The sequence below is a fragment of the Oreochromis niloticus genome, linkage group LG17, assembly GCF_001858045.2.
Source record: "Oreochromis niloticus isolate F11D_XX linkage group LG17, O_niloticus_UMD_NMBU, whole genome shotgun sequence".
Lineage (NCBI taxonomy): Eukaryota > Metazoa > Chordata > Actinopteri > Cichliformes > Cichlidae > Oreochromis > Oreochromis niloticus.
Genome location: NC_031981.2, coordinates 11113749 through 11126566, shown reverse-complemented (window position 1 = coordinate 11126566; position 12818 = coordinate 11113749). Strand labels below are relative to the sequence as shown.

The following is a 12818-nucleotide window of genomic DNA, read 5'->3' as shown; positions in this document are numbered from 1 at the left end:
TTTTATTATTCCTGACAGGCACAAAATAGGACCCACTTGCACAAACAAGGCAATATGAACTGTGTCACTGCGCGGCCCCCAGCGAGGACCCCTGGACACTGCGAGAAAAAAAAATGAGAGCCAGCCACCACCTGGTTTTAAAGATAAAGGCTTTATTGAATTGAGCACACACATCAAATAGAGCACATCAGCAACAGCAGGGCTTGTGTACTAGCTTTGCAAAGTGAATGAATCCTCGTCCCTTCTGGCGAATAATATGTTCATGCCTATTGACTAGCTGGCTGTAGCAAATTTGAAAACGGCATTTAGGGACTTAATCTCAGAGCAGCTCAACCGGACACAGGCTGTTGTTTTACTTCACACTCTTTGTTCGCCCATTTGAATGGCTATTCAAGCATTCTGTCACCGAGACAGAACTGAACAATCACTGCAAAACTCTTTTTTTTTTTCCACAGGAAGCCTAACAGACTACATTAGTTAGCATGAATCAGTTTTAGATTTTCTTAAGAGACTACCCTTATTTTTTTTTTACAGGTTAAAGAATTTCATATTGTTGTGTCCAGAATTGGAAATATCAAGATCGGGAAAATTAAAAGGAATTTAAAGAAAACAGCAACACACAATTATTTGTCAGGAAATGAAAAGTTGCATGATTTTGAGTTTGTCACTAAACTACTTTTCTCTTTTCCCTCTCTGACAGCCTACCTCTGCGTTTCTGGGTGAATGTGATTAAAAACCCCCAGTTTGTGTTTGACATCCATAAGAGCAGCATCACAGATGCCTGTCTGTCTGTGGTGGCCCAGACTTTCATGGACTCCTGCTCCACCTCAGAGCACCGCCTTGGGAAAGACTCACCCTCCAACAAGCTGCTTTATGCCAAGGACATCCCCAGCTACAAGAGCTGGGTGGAGAGGTAAGCTGTCAAGAAAAGCGCATGTGCATACACACCAATTACTGGATAGATGAAGAGAGAAAGAACCATCAGAAAACCTGCATTAAGCGCGTTTCATTCCAGCACACACAATGCGACTGTAGCAGTGTGATCTATGAGCTGTGAAACCCAATCCAAATTACAATGCAGTGGGAATAGATGGGAGTGCCCAGGGCATGAGATCTACAGGACATAGGAGTCAGTGTGCTGGAAGGGTGCAGAAGTGTGTGTGTGTGTGTGTGTGTGTGTGTGTGTGTGTGTAGGGGGGAGAGAAAAAAAAATCAAGCGAAGCATTTTTGAGAGTTGCAGGCAGCAGAAGCCGGTAATTTGTTAAAATGGAAGTTTTATTAAATTTATTTGTCAGCAGGGGAGGCAAAGAGGTCCTGAATAAAAGATGGGGTACTGTGAAGTGGTTCCGAGTATTTATGTGGCTGTAGCGTCGTTGCAAAGCAAGCCTCAGGATGAGAATATATGTGCACTGCTTGAATGGGTGGAACCAAATGAGGAGCTTCAGGCTCGGGATTGTGTGGCTCTCTCTCTCTGGTCTCCTATAAGCGATGCATAAAAAAAGATATGCGTGGACAGAATAGAGCAGCTGCTACTGTGAGGGGAAAAATGCTGGATGCATGTTTTGTTTTGTTTTTTTTAATAACTGCATATAAACAGGGAATGCCTGGTATCACAGAATGGCGTCAATGCTAATTGCCGTTTTGTACTTTTACAAATTATTCTTTCAATCAGTGATTATTGCAAAGTGAAACTGCCTTAATCTTTTTAAAGAGCCACACTAATGGCCCAAAGTGGATTTATGCCGTTTCACTTTACTGTCCAAAGTGCCACAGCAAGGGATTTACCAGGGGGAGGATTTTCAGGGCATAATGAAACTATAATAGAAAGAAAGTGTAGAGGTTCAGAAGAGATATCCTATTGTTCTCTGTCTCCCTCCTTCTCTATCTTGGTTATAAAGAGAGGACGCTGCTTTAGCTGGTTAGCAGGCCATTGGATATGTCCATCCCTTGAAATCAGCGTCTCTCGCTCAGTACTACCCTGCTGAGACTTTGCTTGAAACACCACTTCAGCCACTAATAAATTACATAAGACAACAACTGCATTCAGCACTTCCATGCTATGCAGCTGGGCAGAGCCACAATATCCCAAAGCTTTTTACTTGCTACAATATGTTGATGTTATTAAAAAGGCGTCGTGAAGTGAAGCAGACCCGTGAGCTACTGCCACCTGCTCTGAATTTGATGTGGGAGTTGAAGGTCTCCAGACAATGACAAATCCATCACACCTGTCATTATATTATTTGTATACAAGACTGCTTGCATATGAATCAGTACATTTAAAAGTATGGGATATGTGTGGTGTTTTTTTTTTTTAACAGCTTTTAAACTTCAGTAGTAAACATTACTGTAGAGACATCGGCACTTGCAACAAACTGGATGTTAAATTGGTATAGCAGTATTTTTATTTCACTTCTGCAAATAATTGACCAACTAGTTATTTAAAGATTACAATGAATTAAATTTAAAAAGTTGGTGGTGAAGAAGAACGCCAAATGAAATGCTGCAGATTGGCTTGTGCAGGGTTCTGTTTGTGGTTGATCTCATTAGAGATATACTCGCATTTTCCATCTAACACAACAACACTAGTAATGAAAGTGATCGCAGCAAAAGATATATTTCGCAACAGCAAAAATGCAAACACCTCAGCAGTCTTTAATCCGCATAATCGTCACACATCAGTTCAGTTTGAGGCTTTCACAGTTTCATATTGTGACAGGTTATTTCACATTTCAACAAAGAAACTACTGAATAGCTGGCTTACTTAGTAAAAAGTAACCTGACTGTAGTGGCTGGGCCTACAGCCATCTTGTGATTTATACAATGGAGACTTTCATTTCGCTTTCCATACATACCACCTCTTATTTGTTTTCCCCTTTTATTGCTTATGCTTGCTTTAGTGAATGTTATGAGCTTGTTGAGTCTATTCTCATGCTCATGACACTAACAGGGCCGAGGTCAGAGCTCTAGCTTTCAGTACTGTGCAGTGTCAATACAGCTATGACCTCTGTGAGTAACACCCACCTGCCTTCTCCTTTGCTCTGTTAGCTCTGACAGCTTGTTTCCTGGCAAATATCATCACACGCACTCCCAGAATTATCCATCCATACAACGGGCCTGTCCTCAAGTGGCTGTAGCTCCAGGAATTTAATATGTAAATAAGCAGCTTTAATCAACACAGTTGATATGGGCAACACAGCTGCTGCTGACAGTGACTGATTGCCTTTAGCTCAGTGCGGCGTGTGTGAGTATACTGTATGCTGCTGCAGTGTTCCATTTTAAAACATGAGGCCTCTCTGCATCTCCAGATTCCATTTAGGTCACTTTACTATGAAACGTGCTTTTCGTCTCTATGCTCCGCGCATTAGTCAGCCATTCATAAACGATGAGCTCTGAGGTAAACATCTGTGTAAAAAAACATCACTGGGCCATATTCTGCTTTCAAAATCATTTAGCACTTTTCCTTTTAACATTTTTTTTTTCCTGCAGTAAACACACCTTAATGCTTTGTACTGTTCCTCCTGCCCTCTCTTCACAGATACTACTCAGACATTAGTAAGATGCCAGCGATCAGTGACCAGGACATGAATGCCTACCTGGCAGAGCAGTCGCGGATGCACATGAATGAGTTCAACACCATGAGCTCTCTCAGTGAGATCTACTCTTATGTGGGGAAATACACTGAGGAGGTACGTAATGCTGGGACCTATTATACCTTTGGGCAACACATCAGTGCTGTCGCTAACTATGGGGGTACTCATAAGAGGCAAATCGTACCTTGCCCAGGCATTTACCCCCCAAAAGTCATGAAAAGTCAATGAAAGGACAGACAGTGTATTAAAATGTGGGAAGTAAAACGGACAAACTAAAGCCAACTTGAAGCCAAGAGCAGTAAGTGCAGGCCAGCTGGGTACAGTGGGACAGTCAAGCTCAGGCACTCCCCAAATCCAAGCCAGTATTTCAATAGCTATAATCAATTTCTATAGTAATCTATTGTTTTAGTTTAGTTACTTGCTGGATTTGTTGAGTGCTTTTAGTAATGGCGTTGTGTGTCTTTTTTTCACGGTCACACCGGCAGATTGTGTGTGCACTGGAGCAGGACGATGCAGCCAGGAAACAGAGGCTGGCCTTTAAGCTGGAGCAGGTGGTGGCCTTCATGAGTCTGGAGAGCTGAGAACCGCACTTCCCAGGGTGCACTGGGAAGAGACCCCGTCAGAAACCGAGCCGTGCCTGAGCGAAGACCTGTCCCCATCTTTTTTCATCATGTGACTTCCTCCCCTCCGCCTTTCAGAGATGAATTCTTCCTCTAACTTTTTTTCTGCTTCCTCTTCCCTGAGAAATCCTGTTTTGGTTTTTTTTGGTTTTTTTCTTCTTCCCATTCACTCTGCTGCATACACTAGTTTACCTGAATTTATGCGAGGGGTGGCCCGGAGCTGAGGTTGGCGTTTCCCACAGTGCAATGTGGGGGATCCCTCAGCTTCACCACAGAGAAGCTTCAAGGGGTGATTGCTTGAAAGCTGGCCATATTGGCAATGTGTCGATCCCCCCTGTTGGAAGGAAAGAGGGGAAAAACATTTTTATGTTGCCTTCAAGAATTTACACCGATAGGTAATTCTTTAAAAACCACAATGTTGGGTGTCCATTTTGTTGAGAACTTTTCAGAATAGGATAGTTAAAATAAAACCATCTCTAGAGTTCAGTTTATTGTAGTTCTATATTAAATATACAGAATCAAGAGGAAGCATCAACACTGATGACTGCAAGCCAAATGAACACCTCTGAAGAAAATTAATGCAAGGATGGTTTGCCAAGTTTACACTGTACCTTCAAGCAAAGCATACATATCCGTGAAATCTGGGGCAAATCCAGGCAAGCCTAGAATGTTCTTGTGTTCTTTAATGTAGCTGGAGTTGTATTTAAGAAAAAGACTGATGGGGGAAGGGAAGGATTATCGCTTCTCTGAACTTTTCCTTTACTGAACCATGATGAACTTTACAAACCAGAGCATCCCCAGCCTATAGCCCTTTGCAACATGCACACATTTTTACCTGCCCCAGCATACATTTAAGAAAGCGCTCATGATTTCTGCTTCCATTTGGCTTATATAGCTACTGCAAAATTAAGCTATTAGATGAAACCCTGGAGCCCCCGCCCAAGTTGGATCCTTTGTAAAAAACAGAAAAAAAGAAAAAGCACACAACCAACTCTGGAAGACAGTGTTTTGACTGCTAATCCAAACACCAGTAGCAGTCTTTGCCTGGCTCTTGCCACTTCCAACCTTGTGTCGCTGCTGCGACGGTCTATCAAAGCACACACATGCACACAAAACGCACACACACTCAGCAGCTACCCAACATCCTGACTGCCCAGATTTCTACGCCAACAACGGAGGAGGTAAAGGGAAGAGCTGACTGAAATGCACTGGGTAAGAAACTGCTTGATTCAATACAGCGTGTGCTACCTAAAGAGGCTCTGTTGTGAGAGTAGCACTTCTTTCCCGGGATGTCCCAATTTTAAGACTTTTGTGTGGAGAAATCAAATGACACGGACTTAGTTGGTCAGCCAAAAACCAAAGGAGCTTGAAATTTTCAAAAATGGTCAAAAATGTATTTATAAAGTGCCACTGAGGAACTGACAAACAAAGGACTATGTATAAGACAACCACTTCTAAGACAAAAAAAAAAAAATATGGTGACTTGAACTTTAAGCAACATGTGTGATTTTTCTGACCTCAGTGTGTCGAGGTGAGAGGCTCTGTGGGCGAGGTGATCCGATCCTCCTTTCTCTTTTCATCGTCCCGGGTCTCTCCGGCTCTCGGCACACCGTTCACCCCCCTTTTTCGTCCGGCTCCTGACTTACCAGTTTTTCTGTTTTGCACAAGCATTGGAGATGGTAGCTAGTTGCATACGGCAAAAACCCCAACTCTTGAGTGTGTAACTGTTTGAGGCGCTCTTGTCTGTATTAGTGTAGTTGTCCTCAGTGGCGGCAGGGGGCGGCCTTCTCCAAACCTCAAAAAAAAAAAGAGAGAAAAAAAAGAAAGAAAGAAATTTTTAAAAAAAGATCTGATAAAGCAGAGCAAGACGTGAGCATCACGGCAAGGTAAACAGAAAATGATGGACATAGATAAGACTTGTTGGATGTGAATCCCCACTATGGGAGAGAGCGATGGAAAGATGGAGGCGCCCTCCGTACCTTTTGACCTCTGCCCTTTCTTTTGCCTTGACAACGTGCCCCATGTGGTGATGTGAATGTGTGAAGACCGCCCTAGGTCCACCTTGGGTCCTTTATTGGCTTTTTAAGCGCATGTAAAACGTAAACAATTTAAGAAACTTATTTAAAAAAAAAGTGAAAAATAAGAAAATTAAGCCTTGCAATGATGATGTGGATGTGTTCTTTTATCTTTCTTTTGCTTGGAAGAATCAAGATGGAAAAAGTGGATTGTTCATGTTATAAAAACTATAACTTTCGTTTAAGGTGGAACCTTTATCCAGACCAGTCCCCCTATGACACAGTCTCATCCCTATGATTTTTGTGACGTGATAGATGCTAAATAAAGGAGTTACTGTATACCTTTGCATGTTGACCTGTTTGGATGGTATGAAATTGAATTGCCTTGCAAAAAGATATTTAGAGACTTCTACAACTGCTAGGGGCTTTTGAAGTCATTTCCAAGACAACTGCTCATTTTCTGGATGTCATTTAAAGACAGCATGTACCCCATTTTGGATTTTCTTGTCCCATTTACTGTGTCCTCCATTACAGACCAGCACTCTTTTTGTGTGACAGCTGTGCCGCCTCTGCAGTTTAAATCTGGTCAGGCAGAACATTTGTTCTTTTTTATTGGTTTTATTTTTTCCTATTGAAAACTGCGTTAGATTAAGTATTTCATCGTGATAAATGCTCAACTTCCCAGAACAAAAAAAAGCTCCTTTACAGTGATGAAGCCTGCCCATTTTTTTTTTTTTTTAAAGAACAGAATATGTGCAGTTATGAAAACAGACGGATGTGATTAGATGCAGGTTCACGTCCTAAAAAGCAACAAAGGATTGCCTCAATTTGCCAGCACAAGATGTGAAAATGAACACCAAGAACAAATTAAGTAGGCCTATACCTCTAATTTATCATCCATAGCAGTAGAGGCGCATTAGCTTTGTTAGACTAATGTTTTAGACCAAGTTTAGCAAGTGACTCCATTTTTTTAAGGGGTCCTTGTCTGTATGTAAGATAAACAAATCATTGTTAACTTTCTGCAGCTTTTTGAGAGGTGATCAAAAGGTTTTGGGAATTATGTCTTTGTGCATGTTTATCTCTGCAATGTACACTGAATGTCCTCCACTGCATCTCAAAAGCAACCCTTCAAGTTGAGTTTCAATTAGCAGATCTGGAGGAAGTCACAGTAAGGCAAGTCTGGCAAATGTTGAGCGAACAGAACCCCTGCCTTTTGAGTTCACTGCGTGATGGCACACACCACACTTCAGAAATAGGAAGTCTGAACCCTGAGTTTATATTTAGGATACAGAACCTACTGGAACATTTGTTCCATGTAAGTTTGGGCTCTACTGTATACACACTCTGAATGTGCAAATTGGACTTTTAGGGATGTTATCTTCTAGTGTTAATCATATATGGTTGTTGGTCTTCATGGTCAAATTCCCAGAACTTTTTGATCACATCTCATACAGCATACAGAACTTCTATTATTTCAATTTAGGATTCATTTTAGGGACATCCAAAGTTTCTCCTCCCAGCTGTGTGTTACTAAAGAAGATAAGCGCCCTCGGCTGTGATTGCAAGTCTGCTTCCCCCGGTGTCTCATCCTGTCTTTCATTTCTCCCTCCCTCGCCCTGTCACTTCCCGGGCAACAAAGGTCGTCTGGTAGTAGCCACCTAGCGTTGCCAAGAGCACAGATAAAGTTTCCACCTTCAAACGTTTTGTAGGAACTAAAAATGTCCTCCTAGCTCAGTGTTATAGCAGCTGTTACACAAACATGCTAGAAAAGACTTTTACTAGATCATATTTGAAAGATAAAGAGTATCTTATTGAGAGATGAAAACGAAACCTGGGGGATATAAGGCGAGCTTCTCTAACTTTGTTATAATTAATTGTATACCTGTGTATGTAAATATAATGCATTCCTATTTTGCAGTCAAGAACAAAATACTATTTGTAATATAGAATAAACTTTATTATGAAACCAAGCATTTCACGAGTCTGGTTGTTCCTTATTGTGCGAGTTTGTGAGAAAAACCTACCTACAGTGCACGCAAAGTAACACAATTCCATAACAAAGACTACACTGTCTTTATGAGCTGGATGGCACTAATTTCCTTTTCAATTCCTGTGACAGTCGCTACAGGGTATGTTCAGGGATGTAGAGGCCATCGCAAATCCCCCACTGTGGGGTGCCAGACAAAGCAGCAAAGAAAAGCTACACAATAATGCATAACAAAGAGTCAATTGTACTCTGGGATTTCTCATTACTCCCTTGCTGTTGACTTTATACATGCCAGGATACACAAGGGATAGAACTGTACTGTAGCTGCAAGATCTCTCCGATGATAAGAAACACCATGATGATCTTTAAAAACACTTGTCCAAATTAGTCAAAATATGGTTTCATTCAATCAGTTCTGCCCACAGTACCATTGGGGAAGATAAAGGAAACCATGGATCTGGATCTGAATGCAAGTGGCTTCAAGGGTAAACCTCTAAATAAATATGTAAATTAGCATCCAGCAATCATAATGTATCTGAAGACTATCACACAGCAATGACATCCAATTCAGCCAAAGCCATTAACATCATCATAGAGGCTGACACCGGCTAGCAAAGCATAAAGAAACATCCCTGCCAACTGAGAATTGAAGATGAAGTACAAAAAGCTGGTTGATCTGTCATGAGCAGCAGATAGTAGCACTGGATTTTAGATTTGGAGCCAGGTATGCCAATGGCATCCTTAAAAATTATCCAAAGCCACTATTTTTACATCATTCATTGTTACAATTTAGAATGTAGAGGATTGGCTCTTGAGATATTACATCACATTTTTGAAGCAACATCCTAAGATTAGGTTTGTACAATACACAAATAGAGTGAGATATACCCCAGAGCCGTAATGTATAAAAATAAAACATGGACGCAAACAATATCTTATTAAATGAAAATTTACTATAAAAAAAAAACACTATAAAGTGACATGAATGAGAACAGAAAATGGTGATAGAAAAAAAAGATTATTCGAGAAGGAAGTACACAACAAAATAGAGCAAATGTATTTTGTTGTCTTAAGGTTCTAGAGACCAAGAAGGGGATATTTCATGCATCTTATTGGAACTAAAGATCTATGTGGGACCAGAAAAGGTCTCAAAACAGAAGGAGAAATGATGAAAGTTTTTAATGAGCCTAGTGAAATTGCCTCATAGATTCAAGCTTTAACCGGCTGAACAGTTCAGACATCAAACGGAATAGAGAGAAAAAAATGTCATCACCTTAAAGTTAAAAAAGAAAATCCTACATTTGCATCTTTCCAAATTTGTTAGTTTTCTAATTCCGCATTCCAAGCTGGATTTCTTTTCTTTTTTTTAATGTAGAAACTGGCTAATAGTGAATTTTCCAACTAATGTGCAACTCTGGCTTACTGGACCTGGACCTCTCATTGTATTTGGCTGCAAGTCAGCCTATTAACTTTGCCAACTTATGCAAATGCTGCTTAGCTCCTAATCTGTGTTGAAGTAAAATAAGCTTCATGGGCTACCTCCGCAGCTCCCATTTATATTGTCAAGAGACAAGTTACAAAAGCCAACCGTCTTTAATGAGAGGCATTTCCTGACATGATGTAACCAAAAAACCAGGTCAAAAATATTAAGTAAACAGTCGCACTGGTAAAAGATTAGCTGAACCTGTAAGCTTCTTCCAGTTGAAGCCAATCATGCAGACCTGAAGCCATTCAGGAAATCAAGGAGGGAAATCCCTGCCTCTAAGCACATGTCACTCTGCAGAGCTTAGCTGCAGTAAAGACATAACTGGTTTATTTTATTCTGCAACCTGCATTATTCAGTGTCGTACATCAAAGACAGCCAAAACGCACACTTTAATGTATTAAGTTTAATTTGGCTCACCAGCTTCGTTATCTCACAAAACACACAACCTCACAGGAAACTCTTTGTAACATCAACTTTTCCAACCGGTACAGCTGCACAATAAAGCACAACACTACTTCATTACAACAAGGCCATCTTTAAAACACCTTCCCTGAGACACCCGGGGCTGAAAAAGTCAGAGGTAAGGTTGAAAAAAAATGAGTAAATGGAAAACAGGAGTGACAAATGAGGAAATAGAAAGTTCTGTGCAGCAAAGGAGGGCAGGGAAGGTGTGAAATGCAGAAAACAGGGTGACAACCTGCTGGACGGGTATATATGGATGTGAGAGGCTGCAGCACTCCAGCAGGCTTAGTACCTGACGAGGACGAGAGATTGAATTGGCCTAGTGTCACCCTCCATATACCAACCAGTGAACTGGGAGTAATGGGTGAGAAATAGAAAGAGGGAAGGTGGAGGGAGAAATAGAAGTAGGGAGAGGTGGAAGGGCTGCCAAGTGTTACCCTAATTTTCTGACTAGTGAGCTGGGAATAATGGAAGAGAGGAGAGAGGCAACTCTGTGAGGTGATGGGTTGAGAAAGGTTGGATGGAGGTATCAGAGGGGCAGGATGATCGAGGGCCGGCTATGATTGCTTTGCACCGAGGATGGTTTTCCACACTCCCATGATCACCACAGCTCTTTCACCCCAAATCCCCACCCTGCCATCACATCCCCATGCACTGATGTGATGTGGCTATGGAGGGAAAAAAAAACAAAAAACCTGAAGGTCCATCCACTTGGAGGTCGAGTGAGGGATGGAAAAGAAGAAGTAGTGAGCGGTTTGGTGCTGTTGAGACATTCAGCATATTGCAGGGTTACAGGGCAGGACAATCAATAACGCTGGACCTGCTGCTTTAGGGACTTGAACCCATAATCATTCCTTGGTCACCTTAGCTAAAAAGACTGATCTTCAAGACAAGAAACTATATTTACCGTCAACAAAGCAATTCAAATGACTAATCTCACCATCAGCTGCTAGGTCAAAGTTCCCTCACAAAGAAAGACATGAAAGAAACTAATGTTACAGAAAGATACGAGGAGTTTTCAAATCCAAGCTTGCACACTTTATGGTATGTTGGCATGCTCATTACTTATAATCAATGCACATATACCTGAGTTGTGTTTAATGGTTTGGTTTGGCTAATACCACCCACCTGACTAAAGGGGGAGGAGCCAGAAGTGTCAAGTATTAGAAGGTGAAAACAGCTTGAGTCTTTTTTTCTTTATTTTTTTTAAATCATGTGTTGTCAACCTCTGTCATACGCATCTTTGGTGGAGCTGGGAGCTGATCCTCAAAGAGGCCTTCTTCAAACCACAGCCTCTGGCCTAGCTTGTTGCCTTGTTATTATTGGTCATTAGTCATTTACATTTGTGTCCTTGCAAGTGAATATCCAACTGTGTGCATAGATATGGTCTCTCATTCAGGGTGAGCTTCACAAATGTGCATGAATGCATGTAACTGCATGGGTTAATATCTAGAATAAAAACATTCACCACTGCAAGTTGAATTACAAAACAATGAAATCCATCACAGAATATTATCAAAAATATTATCCATATAGGCCCTTTAATTATTATTTAATTATAATCATTTGTACATTTTTATTATATGACCACTTTTAGCTCAAAACTAAAGCAAAAAAATGTTCAACTGAGCTAATTTCTACTAACTTTATAGTTTTTTATTCAACGTAGAATGATGATTATTCACACTGTATCAGAATCAGCAGCTCTCAGTACATTCCCTCAGAGTATCTCCTTAGCTTCACTGTATTACACCAGGTTAAGTTGCTGCATTGTGTCCATAGGAGGACAGCTTCACAAATATATTGAACTAAAGGAGAAAGTATTTCACTTTGGCAAGCATGTGTCCTTGCCAAGACTTTTACTAAAACATCTGGCTCTTGCTTGTGATTTCAAGTTTTGGAATTGAATTTTTTCGTGTGGCTACTATCACTGGCTGCTTTTCTGACTACCAGACTGGCAGGATGGATGACTTGATGATAGCAGAACAGTCTGGACACTGGTTGACGGGTCTAATTTCAGCAGTGGACTCAGATATTGACAACTGCACACAAGCAGATGGGAGCAATTTCCGATATTAGTCTATTCTCCTCCGTCTGTTCTGTCTTGGTAAACATTTGTGTTGCTGGTAACAGGAGGGATGGAGTGGGAGAGAAATGAGACGGACATGGTTACATCCAGAAAAACCCTACATAGTACAGATGGAGAATAAAGATACAAATCTGTCAAAGGGTTTAGAGCTAAGACTTTAAGTGACCTTCAAGCTGAGGTGTACACTGTGAGTCTGCTGAGTCAAACCAGTAAAAGTATAAGTGTGTGATAATTCTTCCAGACAGAACTCGAGTCCTGTGTAATGCATCACCTGCTCACTCCGGGATAACCGGTGCAAATGCTAAAATTATTCTGATGATATCAAACGCCATCTCTGAATCCTTCACTCCAGCATTGCTGACTACTTCCACTGCATAAATCAGCTGCACAGTTGCAGAGTCAAGAAAAACAACCTGTTATGGTAAACATTATTACACCTATAACGCACACACGCACACAAAATCTCTCCTCTAAATCCCCCACCCCGCATTTCAGCTCCTAATCAATAACATCCATGGAATTCCTTTTAAGCAGCACATTTGCTCCTCGGACTCCAGCGACGTTCCCTC

The 12818-nt window shown here is 41.1% G+C and overlaps 1 protein-coding gene across 4 annotated transcripts in view; it reads left to right on the top strand.

Moving 5' to 3' along the window:
- plxna4 (plexin A4) overlaps nt 1–8195 on the top strand; it is a 244786-nt gene extending 236591 nt beyond the window's left edge. For 3 of the 4 annotated variants that reach the window (XM_003445006.5, XM_019346942.2, XM_005451648.4), the window contains exons 30-32: nt 701–913; nt 3536–3686; nt 4076–8195. In XM_003445006.5, the coding sequence (XP_003445054.1) occupies nt 701–913; nt 3536–3686; nt 4076–4171 (460 nt within the window). In that variant the 3' untranslated portion in view covers nt 4172–8195. The remainder of the gene's footprint in view (nt 1–700; nt 914–3535; nt 3687–4075) is intronic. The other variant, XM_013271211.3, reaches the window with a different exon arrangement.
- Nucleotides 8196–12818: the final 4623 nt, after the last annotated feature.